The sequence below is a fragment of the Chrysemys picta genome, chromosome 24 (genome assembly GCF_011386835.1).
Source record: "Chrysemys picta bellii isolate R12L10 chromosome 24, ASM1138683v2, whole genome shotgun sequence".
NCBI classification, from domain to species: Eukaryota; Metazoa; Chordata; order Testudines; family Emydidae; genus Chrysemys; species Chrysemys picta.
This window is the reverse complement of record NC_088814.1, coordinates 1367171-1387469: the sequence shown is the minus strand read 5'-3', so window position 1 is coordinate 1387469 and position 20299 is coordinate 1367171. Positions and strand designations below refer to the sequence as shown.

Genomic DNA, 20299 nt, shown 5'->3' with positions numbered 1-20299 from the left:
GCCAGGTGGTGGCATTCACATACGCGCTTAGTAATGCCGATTCCATCATGCCTTTCGGGTACAATGCTCTCATCTATTTCTCTAAGGTGCCCAGCTCATTTCTGGGTGCCCGAGAAATGGCCCCCCCATGCTCCCCCAGGGGCTGCAGACCTAGCGCCCCAGGACAGAGAGAACGTGGACAACGACTAACAACAAAAATGAAATTGTGGAGTCTTCTGGCCGAGGCTATGAGACCCACCCAGCCTCAACACCCTCGTCAAAAGAAAGGCGATTCTAATAATCCCCGACACTGGATAAAAAGCCTTTTTCAACGGGCTTCAATTTTATGCATCTCTGCTGCTAGACAGAAGCGGCGCAGGGACAAGCGCTAGCCATGAAGTTTCTCAAACAAAAGACCCCTTTTTCTACGGGCAGCGCTGTGCAAGGAGCCGTCCCCTCCTGCCACTGGCTGGGGCCTTGTGCCCAATTCACCAGCAAGTCCCATTCCAGCGAGGGAGTGTGGGAACCGGACGAGTCAGTGACTCTTGGGGGAAGAGCAAAGCAAAGGCGCTTAGCAGCTGGGCCCAGCTTCTAAATCCAACCCCTGGGTTGATCCTGAGCGACAGTGACAGCAGCGCCTGGCTGGGTCAGGCTCCCTCAATCCCCATCCGCTCCCCAGGGAGCCCCTCGCAGGCACCCCAGGGAGCCCCTCGCAGGCACCCCAGGGAGCCCCTCGCAGGCACCCCAGGGAGCCCCTCGCAGGCACCCCAGGGCCAGCACCACCCACACTAGCCCCGGCGTGCGGCTGCAGCAGGGTCTGGGGAGAGCCAGCAGCCAGGCCAGGCTGATGCAAGACAAGATGGAAGTGCGAGAGGGGCCGGGTTCCGGCTGCCAGGGCATCGCCACTTTCCGTTTCCTAACTCTGGTGCATTTAAATCTCGCTCTCCGAACAGCCACTGCCTGGCTCGCGACTTGAGAGAGAGACCGGGGCACCCATGGGTGCAACTGCTGCCCTCCCCCCCCCCCGTCTGGCCCCAGCACCCCTGGGTGCAACTGCTGCCCCCTCCCCCGGTCTGACCCCAGCACCCATGGGTGCAACTGCCGCTCCCCCACCCCTGAGCTACTCCTAGCAGCCTAACCCCAGCACCCATGGGAGCCGCTATCAGCCCCCCGATCTGGCCCCAGCACCCATGGGTGCAACCCTGCGCCTCCCAGCGGTCTGACCCAAGCACCGGGGGGGGGGGCACCCACACGCACTCTTATGCCTTGAGCACCCCTGGGAGCAGCACCCCGGGGGACCCCCCGCGCCCCGCCCCGCAGGGACCCCCACCCGGCTCACCTGCGGGGACGGGGCTCCCAGGCCCGGCGGGGGGGGCGGGGTGACGGCTCCGGCTGCCTGGGGCGCTCGGCCTCCTGCTCCCTCCGCGGCGGACCAGAAACCTGCTGCCCATCAGCCCCGCCCCTCCACGGGCTACGTCACAGCGCCGCTGGCCAATGGCGCTCCGCCTTTGCTCATTATTCACGAGGGGACGTGGCCTCTTGGCCAATCAGAGCCTCTTATCCACGAGGCTCCTTTATTATTCATGACTTGCCGGGGGGGTGCCCCCGGTGGCTCTTCCGTCATGAATCTTCCCCTCCCGCCGCATGGCCGGGCCAGGGGAGAGGGCAGCCGGGAGGCTCCGGGGCGGAGCGGCAAGTGCCGGGAATGTCCATGCGGGAAACTCAGCTGAGTTCCGGGCAGGTCCTGACATCAGCGCGGCGGGGCTGCCGCTGTCACCGCCCCTTAAAGGGACAGTGGCACATGGGGGGCTGAGCCTGGGGGGGCACCTGGGGACTGGGCCTGATGGGGGACATGGGGGCTGAGCTGGGGGCACATGAGGGAGTACATGGGGGGGCTGAACCTAGGGGCGGGGGCTCATGGGGGATGGGATACATGGGGGGCTGGGCCTGGGAAGAGGGGTAAAGTGGGGCGGGGGCACATGGGGGATGGGGTACATGGGGGGCTGGGCCTGGGAAGAGGGGCAAAGGGGGGGTACATGGCGGTGGGAGCCCCTGGGGACTGGGCCTGATGGGGGGGTGAGACTGGGGGGCAGGGACACCGGGATGGGGTACATGGGGGGCTGAGACTGGGAGGAGGGGCAAAGTGGGGGGTACATGGTGGTGGGGGCACATGGGGAGGGTGAGACTGGGGGGCAGGGACATGGGGATGAGGTACATGGGGGGCTGATCTTGGGAGAAGGGGCAAAGTGGTGGTGGGGGCACATGGGGAGGGTGAGACTGGGGGGCAGGGACACAGGGATGGGGTACATGGGGGGCTGAGCCTGCGAGGAGGGGCAGAGGGGGGGTACATGGCGGTGGGGACACATGGGGAGGGTGAGACTGGGGGGCAGGGACATGGGGATGGAGTACATGGGGGGGGTTCAGCAGGACTCAGTTTCTTTCTCCGGGGAGGCTGAGTCCTCCCCAGTGGGATTTGAACTTGTGTCTCCTGGGAATCCGTGAGCGTTACCCCCAACTTCCCCCCCCACCCCCACTGTGAAATCGGGGCAGCCCTGTGCTGGGCAGCAGACATCCCTGTACATCCAGAGCGGAGATGCAGCTACCTCTGGGGCTCGGTGTGTAGAGTTGCCAACAGTCCCTTATTCCCACATCTCAGTACAACAAGACCGGGAGTTGCTGAGTGTTGCAAAAAACAGCAAGAAACACCCCTGGCGAAGAGAGGTGAGTGCTGCTCAGTATTAATATTAAAAATAGTGATGAGAATAATACCGGAGGAGGGGTGGGGCAGGGGTGCTAAGAAAACAGTCCCTTCTTTCAGAAATACAACGTTGGCAACCCCAAATGAACAGCGGCACAGCAGTTTAGGACAGGAAGTGAAGGGAGTGGGAATTTTAGAGTGGCAGAAATTGACCAAATAATCCCTGCAATTTATTTCAGCTCCTTGTGTCTGTGTCTTGGACTGGGGGTGGGGGGCATCTGTGCCATGCGCTAGGGGGCTGCACAAGGCACGTCTGGCACATCCTGCTGCCTCTTCTCCCCTTCTGGGTGCTAGTGGGGGGGGTGCAGGGTGGGGGGGGGGGTGGAAGAGGTGCACCAGCTGACTAGTCTTGTGCTGATCCCATCTGAGCTCCACTACTCCGTACCAGAGTGGGGCCAGTGCCCCGGCATCTCCTGCATCAGAGCCGGCTCGCAGGCTGGTGGCTGTGTTTAGTGCAAGGATTTCCTTCCTGCCTCTGCTGCACCAGCCTGGTCAGGGACACACACAGGACATCCCAGAACTGGAATCCCGGCCCCTTGCACCGGAGCGTGGGGGATGGGCCAGGAGGAGGCTCTCACCCCCAGGACTGTTCAGTACAAAGCCAGAGACTTCTCTCTGATCGTCCTCTAGGAGCCATGCCAGGCCTCACCAGCGCCCCTCCCACTTCAGAAGAGCCAGAGATGTTAAGTCCAGAAGGGACCATTATGTCCTAACCTGACTTCCTGCACAACTTAGGCCAAGTAACCTCCGCCACTGCCCCCTGCATCCAGCCCATATCTTGTGATTGAGCTAGAGAGCAGGTTTTAGGAGCCCCCAATCTTGATCACGATGGAGCAATTTCTAACGAGGATGTGATCAGCTTCCCTCACGGCACATCCTCTGTTTGAAACCCAGGTCCAGCGATGGTTGTTAAGGTGCCTAAAGAAGGAGCCCATAACAGACAAGCTCTTAGTGGCACCACGATGTCAAATCCTGGATGGGGGTGTCGTTTGGGGAACCCAAACCGAAGGAACCGATCGAGATTTCATACTCCGTTCGATCGGAGTGCTGAGTGCTAGCAGTGTGTCCGGTGACGGAGCAGACTGGATCTTTGCTGCTCGCTGGTGGTGCAATGTGTCCTTCTCCGCAGATGATGCGTCTTCTGTTGGCGCGTAGGCCCCAACGACAGATCAATGTCCACAACAATGTTGGACAGAGAATTTCAGCCCCACGCTCCCAAGGGCTCCAAGATGCTGCCCACCCTATGGGTAGAACGGCTCATGGCAGAAGACCAAGGTCCAGAACCTTGGAGCTGGGCCCCCAGACCCGCTTCGGTGAGTGGGGTCGAGTACTCTGGAGAACACCAATGAGTTCACCTCCATAGGCTGCAAGCAGAGTTCAAACAGTCACCGCAAAGTGGATGTTCTTCTATGAACAGGTTTCGCCGCCTCCTGCACAAAGTGTATGTCTCGCCAATCATAGAACTGGAAGGGACCTCGAGAGGTCATCTAGTCCAGTCCCCTGCACTCACAACAGGACTAAGTATTATCTAGACCATCCCTGAGAGGCGTTTGTCTAACCTGCTCTTAAAAACCTCCAGTGATGGAGATTCCACAACCTCCCTAGGGATGCAAAACCGTCTTTGCACTGAGCCAGAGTTCGTGATCTATCCCACCTGTGTCGTGCCTGCAATGCTGCACCAGTCAGAAACCAGGACCCTCTCACCGGCTGACTCGTCAGTGCCAAATCCTCAGCATAAAGTGGTTTGACTTTGTGCGAAATGTCTCGATCTCCTCACAACGACGGGGCCTTCCTACCACCGCTCATCGTACCCAAAACAGCAGTCCAGGCTCTTCGGCTAGCACACTCCCAAAGTGTCCAGCGACACGTGATGGGGTGCATGCCTGACCCTGCCTGGCACCACCCGCAGGACCCCCCAAGACTTGTGGATTCGTACAATTCAGCCAGGGCTGGAAACATCACTGCATGGCGCTGGTGTGACGCCAGCTACCGTGGCCGGTCCGGCTGGCATGAGGCTCCTTAGTAGATTGTACCTGTTTGAGGATGATGCTTGTGATCAGCAGACGCCGTCCAGTGGAGAATCCACCACACCCCTTGGGAAGAACAAAGGCTCCTTTCATAGAATGAGGCTCCCCAGCCCAGCCCCGCCCCAACATTGCTTGGACCTCAGCTCCCCTGAATCCCAGAGTCCGCCCTGCCCCATCCTGGCGGGCAGCAGAGCCTTCGCCATCAGGACTCCCGCTGGCCCTGCCCTTGGGGTGCCCTGTCCTGATGGCAAATCGCAAGGAGACGTTGCCTTGACCACCTGGGCTGGCGTGGAGTGTGGGGCACAGTTCCCTGACAGGTGCTGACTCCCAGGACTTCTTCCTCCCTCGGCCTGTCTCGAGGCCCCTTCCTGGACTTGCTCCTCCGCAGACTCTTTGCCCCTCCTGGGCTCTGCAGAGTTCTCTGCAGCGCTTTCTCCCCGAAGGCCCCGTTCCCATCAGCCTCTCCCAGGCTGTCTGTGTGTGTGTCCCTTTCCTCCAGAAACCCGACGCCTGGGCTGCCTCCCTGGGTCTGTCCCTTTTGTCCAGGCTCATCACAGGAGCTGGTCCTGCCCTGGGGCTTCCCAGCATCTCTCCTGGCCCTTTGGTAGAGCTCCCTTCCCAGGACAGCACCCTCAGGAGCTCCAGGCCACGCTCCCTGCCACGGCCCTGACTCCTTCTGGGACATGTCATTCTGCCCCTCTCAGCTGGGCTGGCTGCCCTCTAGGTGCAACGCAGGACACCCATTGCCCTCTGCTCGGTCCTTTCTCTGCCAGCGTGAGGCACATGTCCCGCACAGCCTGGGACCCCTGGAAACAACTGAGGACCCAGCTAGGACATGAGCGGCTCGTTCGCTCAGCTGCCCTCGGGGAGAGTTGGCCCCGAGCATTCCCAGGGCATCTCAGAGCCCTGCACAGATGCTAACTGCTGCATCCTCATGACCGCACAGCATGGCAGGACCTGCCGTTATCCCTGGTAACCAGTGCTTAGGCACGGGGAGCCAGACGCAGGGCTAGCACGTGAACCCAGAAGTCCCGGGCTCTTAGCCCCAAGACTACGCTGTAACTTCATCTCCAAGCCTGGGGCCTCGGGCAGAGCCGGCGGCAGCTCTGGGAGGTCAGCCATGAATGGAAATGTGTAGCAGAGACAGCAAGGGACATGCATGTGTTACGTTGTACGCGGCATAGTGCCCCTCAGGACACGGGAGCTGGAAAAGAGCCGATGGTCTCTGAGGGGAAGTGATCCATGTGGGTCCCATCTCCTGTGTTCCTGGAAGCTACCAGACGCCTGTCCAGCCTCCTGGCTAGGACACACAGGCGGTGATTGCATCATGCATGGGCTCAAGGGAACAGGTCATGCTGTCCCCTTCCCGGCTGGAGCTGTCTTTTTAAACAATTCCCTGGGTCGCTCCTGCTTTGGCAAGCCTGATAACATCCCCCCTTCCCGTCCGGACCCACCTGTCTGCTGCTGTTGGAGAAACCCGCTGCCTGCTTTGGGTCCCCCAGGGTTTTTCAGTGGAGCTAAGAATAAGACCGTTGGTTTCTTTCCCAATAACAGCTCCAGCTGCGCTGCTCCCAAATGCCTGTTCCCCAGGATTCAGAACAGACATTCATGGCTCAACGTCCCCCGGCCCTGTTGCTGGACTGATGACATTGCAGAGGGACCCCATTTCCCTGGGCGGGGAGCCCAGTGCAGCATCGAACCCCCCAGGTCATGGCGTGAAAACCCAAGTAGTGCTAGTAACTCAGGCACCCTCTTGGCCGGACACGCTGCATTCCCACCTGCTGCTCTGTGCAAAGGAGCCAGAGACGATTTCCTCCTGCGGTGGTGGGGAAACGCCCCCCCAGACGCCAGGTCTGTGTCTGTGCAGCCCCACGGGCCCCAGCTGAGTGCAGAGGGCAGAGCAGGTCCAGCCATGCTAGTTCAGTCCGTTCATCCCTTCTCCAACGGTGAGGCCCCCAACCCCCTGCTACAGCACCCCAGCCCGTGGCACCACCCCCCAGCTCTGTCGATGCCCCTTGATCCTTGGGGCAGGTCCCCCGCTGACGTGGCCCTTCGGACGCACGTCCCCACTAACCTCACAGGCAACCCAGCATCTGCTGCTGCTCTGCAGTGAGGTCGCGGGGTCGCCCAGGGAGCAGAGCCGGGGTTGTTCGTGTGGCGCATCGTGTGAGTCGTGTGGGCAGCGTGTTGGGCCCGGGACCCAGCTCAGACGGGCTCTGCAGGGGTGGGGATGTATTTTCCTTGGGGGGCAGCCGGCTGGGTGCCCTTCGCTCCCCTGTGCCCTGGGCTTTCCTAGCACACTCTGAGGAGAAGCCCCGTGGGCGGCCGCATGCTGGCTGGTGATGTCACAGGAAAACCCACCCAGCCAGGGCTTGCTGGGAGCCGAGCCCCGGGCTGCCCCGGCCCCTTGCAGACTCTCCCTAGAGTTGAACAAGACCCAGCAAAGGCTGCGAGGTTCCTGAACACGCCGCCCCTGCTGGGAGCCGGCCCTGGCACTGCCACGAGATGGGGCTGGAGTCTGGCACACCTCGCAGAGCTCCGCTGCAGTTCTACGGCCGAGTCCAGCCTTTGGGACGGGCCCAGCCCATGCCAGCCAGAGCCCGAGGAAGGGACAGACGCCATGAGCCAGTCCCTGACAGACGGGGCGGAGCTTCCTGGTGCAGCTGCATCCAAACCCAGGGTTTCCAGCTCCCCTCTGGCAGCAGCTGGCGCTGGGCACTGCCAGACAGGCAGAGGGGCCCCGGGCTGGCAGCTCCTCTCTGCCCCATGTGGCTCCCCCCGCCCTGGTTCTCTGGCAGCATCCCCAGATGATGACCTTTTCCCCAGCCCCCTGCTCGCGTCAGTGTCGCCCCCACCTGGGACTGCAGCGGCTTCGTCTCTTGCCCCCGTCCGTTCGTGTGCAGGGCGCTGAGGTTACGCACAGCTGCACTGTCAGCGCTGGGAGGAAACCTCGAGGCAGAGCCCTCCTCCTCCCCGCTCCCAGGGGAACCCCCTGCCCGCACCAGCGTTCAGCGCCGGGCCACGGAGCACTGGGTGGTTCCCCTGAGGCCCTCCCCACAGCCCAGCCTGCTCCCCCAGGGTGCCCCCGCTGTGAGTGCATGTGCGGCACTGGCAGGGTAGAGAGGCCTGGCCGGGATGGGGCAGTTCCTCAGCTGGGGCCAGGACTGAACCCGTTGGCCCAGCGCAGCCTGAGAAGCCACCCCCCATCCCAGCATCCCCAACTCCGAATCCCCCACCCCTAGCGGAGGGGCGCTGGACACTCACTGTGCTGCTGGCTGTGATTCCCCAGGGGCCAGGCTCGGGAGGGACATGCGATTGCCGCGTGCCTCGGTTTCCCCCGTAACGTGGGCGTGATGGAGCTTACCTGACCCACTAGGGGGGAGGGTAAATCCACAAATGTGTGTGAGGCTCAGGGCCTGTGGAGGGGCATGGAGAAGGGTGTCCAGCCAGCCTGGGGTGGGTCACTGCTGGGGTCTGGGTACAGGAATGGGGGAGCTGGGCACACAGACATGGGGGGGAATGACAAAGGGATTCCCCCAGAGGGGCTGTCCAGCTTCTGCCATGTTCTAAATATCCAGCCCTCTTCCTGAGAAAGCAAATCAAAACACTGCCTGGTTTTATGTAGGACCTACGTTATTGGGAGGAAATCACAAGGACCAGGTGCCTGTTGTTGCCTGGTCCCAGTGGGCCCCCATTGCTCTGACAAACTTTGATTCAGCCTTTTTTAAACTGCAGCCCCCCTGTGGAACTGGCACATAGCGGGAGCGTGCTCGGCTCCCACCCCCCTGCCTGGCCGCATCCGTCTCCCAAGAGCCGGAGCCAGAATGTGGGTTGGGTCCTGCCGCTGCCACTGACTCACTTCGGGGCTTCTGGCGGTCGCTGGCCCTCCCTGGCCCTGCAGCCGGAGCCTGGGGGCAGTCGCTCGTGGGGTGCAGCCCAGCCTGGCAGAACGTGGGAGTGGCACGGAGTGAGGTCCCAGGCCCCCTTGGGAGCAGGAACCCTGTCCCCGGAGTGGGGAGGAGCCAGGTATGTGTGGGAGGCTCACTGGGGCAGGGGGAGGGCTATTTGGACGCCAGCAGACTCACAGTCCTGCTGCCAAGGTCGCAGACACTCACTCATCGTTGGTGAGTCACTGCCCAGCACGGCCTTGTTCCCTGATGCCACGTGGGGGCCGGGCGTGGCTGGGCTGGCGTGGTGCCTGCTGTGTCCCCTCTCTGAGTGCAGCCCGGGGACGAGCGTCTCCTTGCTCAGCCCAGCGTTGGGGGTTACTGCTGCCCAGGGCTCCTGTGTTTCCCTCGCACCAGGCTTTGGCAGAGCTGTGCCTGCTGCACGGGGCATCGCCCCTCCTGGCTCCCGAGGTCCCGGGCCCTCCAGCACGGTGCCCCTGTTCTGGGGGGGGCCCAGAACCCATGTCTGGGATGGCAGCGACCAGCCTATGTGTATCGTGGGGGGCTGAGAGCCATTGAATCAAACTGTAAACCCTGGATATGAAGGAAACTACTTCAAGCCAGGGGTGCCGCAGCCCCCGCCAGTTCCAGCACCTCTGCCCCCCCCGGTCTGTTGCCGCAGGTCTTTGTCCCTCCAACAAGGGGAACGTTTCCCCCATTGTGCTGGGGCACCAGATTAACGTGGATGAGGGAGCAAACGGTGCTGCCCCCTGGCCCCCCTGCCCTGCTCGTGGGGCAGAGCCCTGGCTCCCTTCCACCCAGCGGCAGCCGGTGCCCTTTGCCCCCGTCCGTGGGAAACACGCTCCACGCTTGGCCTTTTAGAAAAGAAACTTTATTGGTCGGCCTGCTCACCAGGATGCAGTCATAGAAAACGGATAAAGCTCCACCCAGCTCCCATGGCCCCCAGCTCATCACCTTGGGCACGGGAGGGCCCAGGACTCGCTCTCTGCCCCATGGACACGCTCTGCTCCCTCTCTCCGAGGTCAGAGATGCTTAGCACGGCACCAAACCCTGGTGGCCTCGGGCTGCTCGAGCCAAGCGCCTGCCCGTGCCCTGGGAGTCATTTACTCTGAGCTACTACTTCTGTGTAAGAAAAATATATCTGTAAAAAACAAAGATGGGCCCCAGGAAACAGACAGAGTGTGAACAGCTCCCTGCCCTGCCCGCTCCTCTGCCAGCCAGCACCACCCCTGCCATGGGCTGGGCTGCCAGGAGGGAATGCTGAAGGAATGCCCTAGGCCGAGGGGCGAGGGTTCGGCCTGCCCTGGGCTGGGGGGCTGCAGAACATCTGGTTTCTCCGCCTGCTGCACGGGGTGCCCGGGGCGAACAGTGAAGGGCAGCTCCAGCAGTGAGTACAGATCCCCACCGAGGGCAAGCAAGGCTCCCCTGCCCCCCGGGGACCGCCACTGCCTGGGGCCTGGCATCCCCCCACAGTGGTGGTGCCATCATGGGGTTGGCAGGGAAGGGCAGAGCAGGGCAAAGACCCATCCAACCCCATCTCTTCCTGCCCATCCCTGGGGGCAGCACGGGGGTCCAGAGATGCCTCCTCGCTGCTTAGAGAGAACCCACCAGGGAGCCTGGCACAGACCCCAGCTGCTGGGGCCGTGCCCACTTTGGCCTGGCATGACTGGGCAGGCCGGGAGCTCCGCTGCAGGGGAAGGACCCTGGGGGTGGGAGTGGGACGGGCAATAAGAAAGAAAATGCTCTTAACAAAGAAGCAAGTTTATATATTGTGGCTACGTTAACAACAAACCTCTGCTCTCCTGCGTGTCACGTGGCAGTCAGGACGGCGGCCGCATGTGCCAGGGGCTGGGCTGTGCCCAGCGGGTATGAACTAAGGGAAGGATGGGCACGAACACAAGCCGAACCTCCCCGTGTCCCCTGCCACCTGGGGGGCTGCAAAGGGCAGGGGGTTGGGAATTGCCCGCCCCAAAGCCGACCTCAGCTGGCCAGGAGACACACAGTCCCAGCACACGCGGCCCTCGCTCCGTTCTGCCGGGAGCCTGCTAAGCAGCGGCGGTGCGTGCGGATAGGAAAGCAGGCGCTCAAGCAGCCGTGCCCCATAGAACTGCGCAGCAAGCGGGGAGGCTGGGGGGAGACGCAGGCCCTGAGCCTGAGCCGTGCCGGGACCCCCTGCAGAGACGCCGCTGCTCGGGATCGGGCCCACAGACCCGTGTCAAGACTGCTCTCTGGCTGGCCAAGAGCCCCCTTGCTCTGTCCCCTTGCTGTGGCATCAGCACATCCTCCAGCCCTCCTGGAAATGACTCACAGCCACACCCTGGGCCTTCCAGCACCCTGGGCCGTCCCCCGACCAGTGAGCGTGCACCTCCCGGACCGCTGAGCCCTCCAGGGCCCCCCACCTGCACCTTCCCCCGGCCAGTGAGTGTGCACCTCCCAGCCGCACCCTGGACCCTCCAGCACCCCGCACCTGCACCCTCCCCTGGCTAGTGAGCGTGCACCTCACAGCCGCACCCTGGGCCCTCCAGTGCCCCCTACCAGCACCTTCCCCCGGCCAGTGAGCATGCACCTCACAGCCGCACCCGGGGCCCTCCAGCGCCCCCCACCTGCACCTTCCCCCGGCCAGTGAGTATGCACCTCACAGCCGCACCCGGGGCCCTCCAGCACCCCCACCTGCACCTTCCCCCGGCCAGTGAGTGTGCACCTCCCAGCCGCACCCTGGGCTCTCCAGTGCCCCTCACCTGCACCTTCCCCCGGCCAGTGAGCGTGCACCTCCCAGCCCGCTGATGCCACATGGTACAGGGCTCGCTCTCCGGTGACGGGGTGGGACACCCGACTCCACGCAGCTCCCTGCAGGTGACCGTGAGCCCGCTGGAGCAAAGCGGTTCTGGGCCCAGCAGGCAGACGGTCACCGCGCTGTCACGGGCACTGCAGACACACACACAGGAGCGTGCGGCACATGCTGAGCTCTCCATTACTCTGGGGCAGTGCCAGTAAGGCCTGGAGTGGCCCCGGTGTGACTGGCAGCAGTGGCGGGGTCCTGTGTGTGTGTAGGATACCCGCATTGCCAGGGGATCTCGCTGCCACCCAGGCAATGTGGTGCCCATGGGAGCCGAGTGGTGCTCAATGCTGGCTTCTCCAGAACTGGACCGTTAGCACTTTGAGCCCTCTGGGGTCAAGAAGTGTCAGGGAGCCCCTCCCAGCCCGACATGGCATTGCCCACCCTCACACGTGCTCTGCCCACCAATGGGATCGGCTTAACCCTTCCCTCGCCACATGCTAAGACATGTCAGAGATCCACCTTCCACTGGAGATCTTCCAGACCACATGGCCCCAGGAGCTGGCGTTCGGGCAGGGGTGGGAAATGTCTCTCTGCTGCTACTAGCCGGCTGGGCTCCTGCATTCCCCGTCTGCCTGTGGGGATGGCGGCTCTGGCTGACAAATGGACGGGGGGATCCCCAGCGCTGGGCAGTGTGCCAGGCAGAAAGCATTCTAGACATCAGGTCTCAGAGAGCTGCAAAGAGGGATCTTCCCAGGTGTACAGCAGTTATCTTGGTTTTAGCACGCTCCCAGCCGGGTCCCTGGCGGCTAGCAAGCTCTCACAGGTCCACTAGCAGGAATGGTCTCCGCAACGAGTGTAAGAAAAACCGTCCTGTGTTCCTAACTCCTCTGTGTGCTAAAACTAAAATATAAACGACACCTCGTCCAGGACGGCGGGGGATCGGCTTGGACGTCCAGAGGAATAATGATACATTGGGTACACGTTTCCCGGGACGCGTGGGGCAAAGAGAGATCTTGCAGTGTGAAAGGTTACATGTTCAGCCGTCCATCCTGTGCCACCGCCCGTCCTACTCACTGTCGCTCTTGTCCACCAGCACTGCGTCCGACTCCTCCGTGATCTCCAGCAGCGTGTGCATCTCAGGGCTCTCCTCTCTCAGCAGCTCCGTGTTCTCGGCCTCTTCTCCTCCCACCTCCACCATCTCTGTGGCTTTCACCTCCACCTCGCCCTCTCTGATCTTCTTGACATAGAAGGTGAAGGGTGGCACCTTGTAGACTGCCGTCTTGGACCTGGCGTAGACGGGGTGGTCGGGAGTGAAGGATTTCTTCAGCTTGTCCCGAGAGGTTTTCATCTTCTCCCTCCTCTCAGTGGTTACGATCTTGGTGCCTAGCTTGTTCATCCTCTTCTCCAGGTTGTGCCGGGTCTTCTCCAAGTTGTGTTTGGTCTTCTCCAAATTCTCCTTGGTCTTTAGCTTGGTCTTCTCCATCTTCTCCTTGGAGAAAGCCTTCTTGAAGTCGTCCACCCTCTTCATGCCACTTCTCTTGATCCGCTCTGCCCGGGACTCCTCGATGATCTCTTCAACCTCCACCTCCTCGTCTGAGGAGAGCTGGATGCGGTCCTCGTCCACATGGTCCTCGTCCGCGGGCACCTCCGCACCCTCCTCTTCCTTCTCTGTCTCCTTCAAAGACTTGCTGATGCTCAGCTTGGCCGGGAGCTTCACTTCATCCTGAAAACGAAAAGATGGAATTGCTAAGACACGTGCACTGTAAGGACCCAGCCCTGCAGAGCTACAAGAGCTGTAAGCAGCTTGTGCCCCACTTCCCACGACCCTCTGTGGGCACAGCCCATGGGACGTTCTGCCTCGGGGTTGTCAGGCAGCCGTCCCGTGGCTCCCGATTGGCTCTTTGCCCTATGTAAACCCAAGGGGCAGTCCAGGAACTGTCTGGGCCACAGCGTGGTGAATCTCCTGGTGTTGCCAGGGCTGGTCCTGTCTCATGCTCCTGAACTCCTGGCTGGACCTCGGCTTGTTTTGGGCTTCGCCGCCTGACTTGGACTCTGACCCTTGGTATCGACCCCAGCCTGGAACTGACCCCAAACTCCTCGGCCGCCCCCACCCTCAGGCTCTGACCCTGGGCCCACACTGCCCCCGCGGCTCCCAGCCCTCGAACCTGGGCTGAGCAGCTCTCGGAGTCACTGCCCAGTTAATTGCGCTTACGAGGTCTGAGATTCATGGCTAGTCTGCCCTTGGGGACAAATCCGGCCTTCGGTGGCTGGCCCCCGGCTTGGACTCCTCCCCCCTATCGTCCACAGCAGCTCAGGGCTCTTGCTAAATGCAGGCTCGGCCGTATCCGCCCTGCACACTCCGGCCTGGGTGGCAAACCCCCCCCCCATTCCCCCTCCCCATGGCTTTAACTGCAGAGGAGAGCCCTGCAGGTGCTGGAATGGGGGCTCTGTCCCCTCTGTCCTGGCTCCCCCCTCCCCAGTCTTCCAAGCCCTTCACTAGCATCCTCTTCGTCCCAGGACGGCTTGTACCACTCACCCGCCCGCCAGTCAAAGCTCCCAGAGGACTCTCCCCTCCAGCCCTCGGGCTCATCTCCCCTGACTGGCTGGTTCCCTCCCTCCACGCAGTCTGGGGACTCTCCCCGTTCCCCTCTGGGGCATCCTGTGCGCTGCTGGCATCTGCATTCGGCACCGATCCCAGCTTTTCACAGCGCGGGGTTCACTACAGTCACACGACTCACGGCACAAGCCCTTCCCTCTCACTCACTCATGGACAGCCTCCCTCATGCCAGGGCAGCCACTCCTGATTAACACCGGCCTCAGAGACGACTGATTCCAGCCCATGCAAACAGTCATGTCTAGCAATTGGGTCGTATCCCTTTAAATAGCTCGCGAGCCCTCTTGTGGCGCTCACCATGTTATGTGGTTTACAACCCAGCCAGGACAGCAGTGCTGGGTCTGCACACTCGGCCATGCCCTGGTGGTTTCTTGTGGTGCAAAGAGCAAAGACACACTACAAAGCTCCCATGTTTGCCTCTCACCCCGGCTCCAAGGCTGGTGTCTAATCTCCGCAGCCCAGACCGAGGGGCCGTGCACACTGCAAACAGAGCCAGGCAGCAGTAGGGGCGCAGAGCTGGTGTCTTGCCCCCGCTGCTGGAGCCGCCCAGGTTCCTGGCTCGTTCTGCAGAGCGAGAGGGGCTCGATGCAGGAGCAAGAAGATAAAACACCAGGTGTGACAGTCTCAGCCCATGGCCTTGTTGCCTTGGGGTGTGGGAGCTGCCCCGGAGGAAAGGATGCGGCTAGTTATGTGTCCCCTGCCTGCCTTTGGCCCTGTCCCATTCCATCCCCGTGGCAGGACCACACCTTGCAGCTTGCTTGTTCCCTTGTACTGCCGGGGAAACTACCTCCCAAGCAGATTCCTCCGGTCCCGTCCCGAGGCTGCTGGTGAAGTCACATCCCTGCCCCACGCCACTCGGGGCGGTGTCTGTGAATTCCCCAGAGCCATGCTGAACAGAGCGTCCCAGCACCGGCCCCCTCCCTGGGACCTTGCTCGATTTCCCAGCGCTCACACAGCAGCGAGTCACTGGCTGACCACTGAGATCAGCTCCCCTGGGAGCACAGGAATTCAGGCCCCCTAGAAATCACCCATGAGCTGTCAGCGAGGGCACCTGCTGGGCTTTCCCCTGGGCGAGGCCTCTCCTCTGAGCGTGGGAAAGCCCCGTGTCTGGCCTCGTGCCTGTGGCAGCTGGGATGGGAGTGGAGGGGCTCCTGCCCCCCCAAGGCTTGCGTTCCGCCCCATTCTCACAACGCCAACACACGGGAGCCCTTCCCCTTGGACCTTGGACCTGGGCACTGGCCCCGGGCCTTGGGGGGGAAGGGGAAGTGAGCCAGGGAGATTTCCCCCACTCCCCCGAGAGAAGTGATCTGTGCCCGGCCTCCCAGCGCAGCCAGAGACAGCTGCCTTCGGGTTAGAGAACGATTCCAAGCGCCCCCTGGTGCACGGCAAGGGGCATCCCAACAGCACAGAGCAGCCGGCGGGGCGCTGAGGGGGGTGCCCCTTGGCACAGGGCAGGGGCTTCAGCATGTTTCCCCGTCCCCGGCAGCCGATGCCCCAGCGTGAGCAGGTGAGCGTGCTGCACACGGCAGTAAATCCGCAGTTGAAACAGCAAAGGGCCACGAGCAGTGTGTTGTCCAGGGAGGTTAGAAAGGAGATTGGGGGCCAGGACTCCTGGGTTCTATTCCCAGCTCCAGGAGGGGAGTGGGGGTTTAGAGCGGGGGTGATTGGGAGCCAGGACTCCTGGGTTCTATCCTCAGCCCTGCCACTGGCTTCCTGCATGACCCTGGGCAAATCACTTCCCCCTCTGTGCCTCAGTTTCTTCATCTGTTAAGTGGGGCCTGTGCTTAGCTGGTTGGCCGAGGGGAAGGCAGCTGGAGTCGGTCTATCCCCAATTAGTCCCCTTTTTATTGAGGAGCTCTCTGCTCTGCGTTCCCCGGCCAGAATTAACTCCTGCTTCCCCCAGATATGATTATAGTTACACCTGGCAGCGAGCGGACAGGTGGCGGGAGGCCGTGTCCTTAAATGTGCTTAAGGACAAACTAGCCCTACGACCTTCCCATCCTCTGGGAAAGGGCCATGCATACTGATGAGCTAATACACCTCTGAAGTGGGTCAGCTTCCTCACCCCCCTGGGGAAACTGAGGCATGGAATCCCAGCGTGACTTAGCCAAGGTCCCTCAGCAAGCAAGCGGCAGTGCCAGGAATAGGACCAGGGCTTCCCTGCCTTTTTCTCTCTTGGGCTGCCCAACTAGCCTGGCCCATGTCTGTTCACAGCCTGAATATGCCCCAATCCATGACAAAAATAACCCGGCCTAGCCTGTTTTCAAGCAGGGAACTGGTCAAGCGCGGGTGGCTTCAAAGAGCTTTTTGGTCGATTCCTCCATCGCCAGCCTAGGATGTGAGTTCACAATCCCCAGTGACTCCAGCCAGGGAGCAGGACCGGGCAATGCTCAGGGCCAGCGGGGAGCGGATGGAGTAGCTGCAGGTTCTTTGGGGGCCATCGACGGGCCCTGGCCGAAGTGAAGATGGGGTGGCTCCCCCGCACCCTCCCCCCAGCCGGGTCCGAGCACCGTGCCCAGGACAGACAGGCGCTCTGGTCTCTGCAGGAGCGTGTATTAAGCTGCCCGCAGGGGCCAGGCAGCCAGCACGTGGGGTGTAGCTTCTTACCCTGCAGATGGACCTTCACATCCAGCGCCATATGTGGGGCATGGGGGCAGAGAAGGGGCAAGCAGCACCTGACCACCTCCCCTGGTTTACCATAGCCTGGCCAGCCTGATAGGCCCCTACCCCACATGCTCCCCCAGGCCCTGTTCTGCCTGGCCAATTCCCCTCCAGGGCTGTGGGCCTGGCTGGGGGCCCAGGGCCGTCCTCATGCCTCCTGGGCCGGCCAGGGGCATTACCTCATGTTCACCATGTACCCTGGAGCGTGGCCATCCTGCCTTTGTTTGCCAGAGGCCGGAATGGCTCCCCTGGCTCCTGCCCCGCCAGAGGCTCCGTCAACATCTTTTTAGACAATCAGAACTTTCCTATTGTTGTTGTCCCGGCCAAGCACAATTAGCCTCGGGCCCTGGTTTCACAGTCTCTCCCCCTGCTCGCATGGCCCTGCACAAGCCACCAGGGTGGGGCCTGGGCTGCTAGCGCCAGGATGGAGGAGAGAGAAGGAGAAGCCCTCCCTCTGTGGCACTTAGCGTGGGCTTGCCCCTCCCCGCAGGGCTGACTCTGCCCACCCTGGCGCCTTCCCCCGGTGCAAAGCAGGTGTGAAATGTGCCCAAATCAGAGTTCTCGGCCCCCTGTACTCTGCCCTGGGCAGCACGAGGCACCGGCAGGGGGCTCGGGGCACTGCTGCCCCAGCTCAATGCTGCCAGCTCTCACAATCTTGCCATGAGTCTTCCAGCCCCAGCTCCTGGAGTCTGGTGATTAGGAGACTCTCCACTTTTCACGTAAAATAAATTTTTAACCCTCACGGCTGGCGTGGGGAGTTGGGAGACGTGACCCCTAGAGGCTCACAAACCAGGGGCCCTGCTCTTCCCCATCTGATGCTCCATATTCCCCCTTGGGGCCAGAATGCAGCCTGGCCTGAAACCCAGCCTGTGCTGCTACGCCCAGCCAGCCCTGCCCCTGCTGAGTGCACGTTGCTGTCGGCTCCTGCTGCCAGCCAGGGCCAGTCTCGGGGCAGCAGCTGCCCTGCTGAGCGACGGGCTCTGCTATCACCTTCTCCCGGGGCGCAGAGAGCTGCAGCCGGATCTGCGCCTCCCGGCAGGAGGAGGGGCTCTGAGCCGGAGTGGCCTTGTGATCCCTGCCACTCAGGTTGGATTTGGCCCCTGGCGTCCCTCCCGCTAGCCCAGGCCCTGTGGCTCGGCTCCCAGGTCCGGTCAGTTGCTGCATTGCCCCGGGCACTTTCCCCTCCAGTTCAATGCGAACCCCCAGCATTTCCACTCCTTCCCCTTTAGGAATGTTTTATCATGGTGGCGTTTCCCCCTTTGCCCCACAGATTCTCCCTCTACCTCGACCCTCCCCCGGGGATACAGATCCAGGGACAGAACCCTGGAGTCCTGCCCCCCTGTGCTCAGAGACTCACTCAGGCCAGCCAGGCCTGCAGTCCCCCGCAGAGGGAAACACGTGGGCGGGAGAGAGAACAGGCTGGCAGGAGATTGGTTTTCAGCTGAGCAGCACATCGCGTGCGATGAATCCTCTCCGTGTTCCCGGCCCAGGCTGGAAATAGCCCTGCACTGTGTGAAGCGTCACAGCTGCCGGGCCCCAGCCTGCAGCTCAGGGATTTATTACTCAAGGGGGTTTAATCTCAGGAGCCGGGAGGGGGAGGCGTGGAGCTTCTGGGATGAGCCAAGCGCCAGGAAGCCAGACAGAGCGGTGAATGGGTTCGATACGAGAGCTAGGCAGGGCCAGCAGGGCTCCGTCGGCCCCTGGGCATGCCTCAGGATCTGCCTCTCCCGCAGCGCCATGGCCCAGCCAGCCACACCAAGCCAACAGCCGCTACGCCCAGGAAAACAGGCGCTGACCCTGCGTGCACCTCCCTGGAAACAAGCAACATCCCAGCTAAGCTAGGCCTGATCCCGCAGCGCTCGCCTGGCCAAGGGTCTGCCCATTTGACCTCCCATCCAAAGCGTGTGAAAGTCCATAAAGCAGGAAGTGGGAGCTCGCCGAAAGACCCAAGCCATGGGCAGTTGGGCAGCAGCAAGTGGAGATGCAGGGCCGGCGCTTCCCGTTAGGTGACCTAGGTGGTCGCCTAGGGCGCCAGGATTTCGGGGGGACGGTAATTCAGCGGCGGGGGGTCCTTCTGCGCTCTGGGTCTTCGGCGGCAATTCTGCGGTGGGTCCTTCACTCGCTCCGGGACCCGCCGCCGAAATGCCCCGAAGACTCGGAGCGCGGAAGGACCCCTCCCCCCGCCGCAGAACTGCCGACGACGACCGGGAGCGCAGAAGGACCCCGGCCTACTGGCGCCGCTCCTGTGGAGACGGCTCACCTTTTGTCTTTCATGAACCAGGTGGTGAAGAGACCAGGAAAAGCCTCAGTTTCACAAGTTCATTTTGAAAGCAGTTCTGCGTACTGGGTTAAAGCAGGGAGGGGTTGGTCTGGGCACTAGGACTCCTGGGTTCTGTTCCCCCCTCTGGGAGTGAGTGGGGCCTAGTGAAGTCAGGATGGCCGTTCCCAGGGTGCCAGTCCAGGCTTACGTTCACTTGGAAAAGGTCTGAAATGAATCACAAAGCCTGCCTGCTCCTCCTGGCAGCCGGGTTCCCGCAGTCTCACGTGGACCGCAGGAGGGCTCAGGGACTTGATTTGACCAGCAACAAGCCCAGTGTTCTGGGAAGCTGTAGGCCACGTGTCCAGGCCACCAGCTCACTTGTGACGTCTGGGTACTGCCTGTTACCCCGGAGACACGTGCCCAGAGCTGGTGACCCAGCCCAGCCGCAGGCTAATGAGCGAAGCAGGCGGCAAGGCCCAGGCCCCTCTTGCCTCTTCGGCCCGGGCAACAGCCGTCGGCTACAAAACTGCCCTGGTGTCCAGGCAGCCAGCAGGAGCAGGTCTGACAAAAACGAGGGAGTCCCTGTTATATGCTCACGACAGCCCACGGTACAGCTGGTGGCACGATCGTCCCGCTGTTCCAGGCAACGGTGACATGACTGTCCCCACCAGTGCACGGCCCTTCCCCAGCACAACCGCACGCCGAGGATGGACAGGACACGGCCGCGCAGCGGCAGAGCTGCTGACCCAACACCAGTGTGGTTTCCCCTCCATTTCTCTCCGCCTGCCCCCAAGGGAGAAGTGGCTGATTCAGTTGATCCGGCTTCCCGCCAGGTCAGTACAGTTTCACCCAGGGCCAATGCAGGACGTCCTGCCCGCTCCTGCCCATGTTTTCAACCCAAGAAAACTCTCGCTCTTGAGGGAAGTGACGGCATCTGCCCCAAATCCCCTCCCATCTCACAGCTACTAACAATGCAACTGTGTGTGCTTCCATCCAGCACCTGGCTCCGGAATCGGGAAATACCTGGCACAAAGGAAAGGTTTGCAGCTTGCAGGAGGGGCTGACGGGCTCGGTTCCTGGGGCTCTTGGGAGCAGAGAGCCGTGCACTAGGAATCTTTGCTGTGCTGCGTTCTGGAGAAGCCAACAGCTGCTTTGCTACTATGATTAGCAACCGTAGAACCCACGCCGTCCCGGGGGCTCACGACAGCCCAGCGCAAGTCCACAGCCCCCGTGAAGAGTGCTCATCCTCTCCACCACAGCACCTGCCCAAGCAATCCCTCATCTCTCGGGGACCCTGAGCTGCAGGAACTCCC

The 20299-nt window shown here is 62.0% G+C and overlaps 2 protein-coding genes across 3 annotated transcripts in view; both read right to left on the bottom strand.

Annotated features, from left to right (window-relative positions):
* The window catches only part of STAT3 (signal transducer and activator of transcription 3), a 39012-nt gene extending 37537 nt beyond the window's left edge, over positions 1-1475 (bottom strand). For both annotated transcript variants that reach the window (XM_065577872.1, XM_065577874.1), the window contains exon 1: positions 1319-1475. The gene's annotated coding sequence lies outside the window, so the exon portion shown is untranslated. The remainder of the gene's footprint in view (positions 1-1318) is intronic.
* Positions 1476-9527: 8052 nt separating this feature from the next.
* CAVIN1 (caveolae associated protein 1) overlaps positions 9528-20299 on the bottom strand; it is a 29323-nt gene continuing 18551 nt past the window's right edge. Inside the window, exons 2-3 of the mRNA XM_024111389.3 lie at positions 11417-13174; positions 9528-11213 (exon numbers count right to left, since the gene is read on the bottom strand). Coding sequence (XP_023967157.1) covers positions 12518-13174 — 657 coding nt within the window. The 3' untranslated portion in view covers positions 9528-11213; positions 11417-12517. The remainder of the gene's footprint in view (positions 11214-11416; positions 13175-20299) is intronic.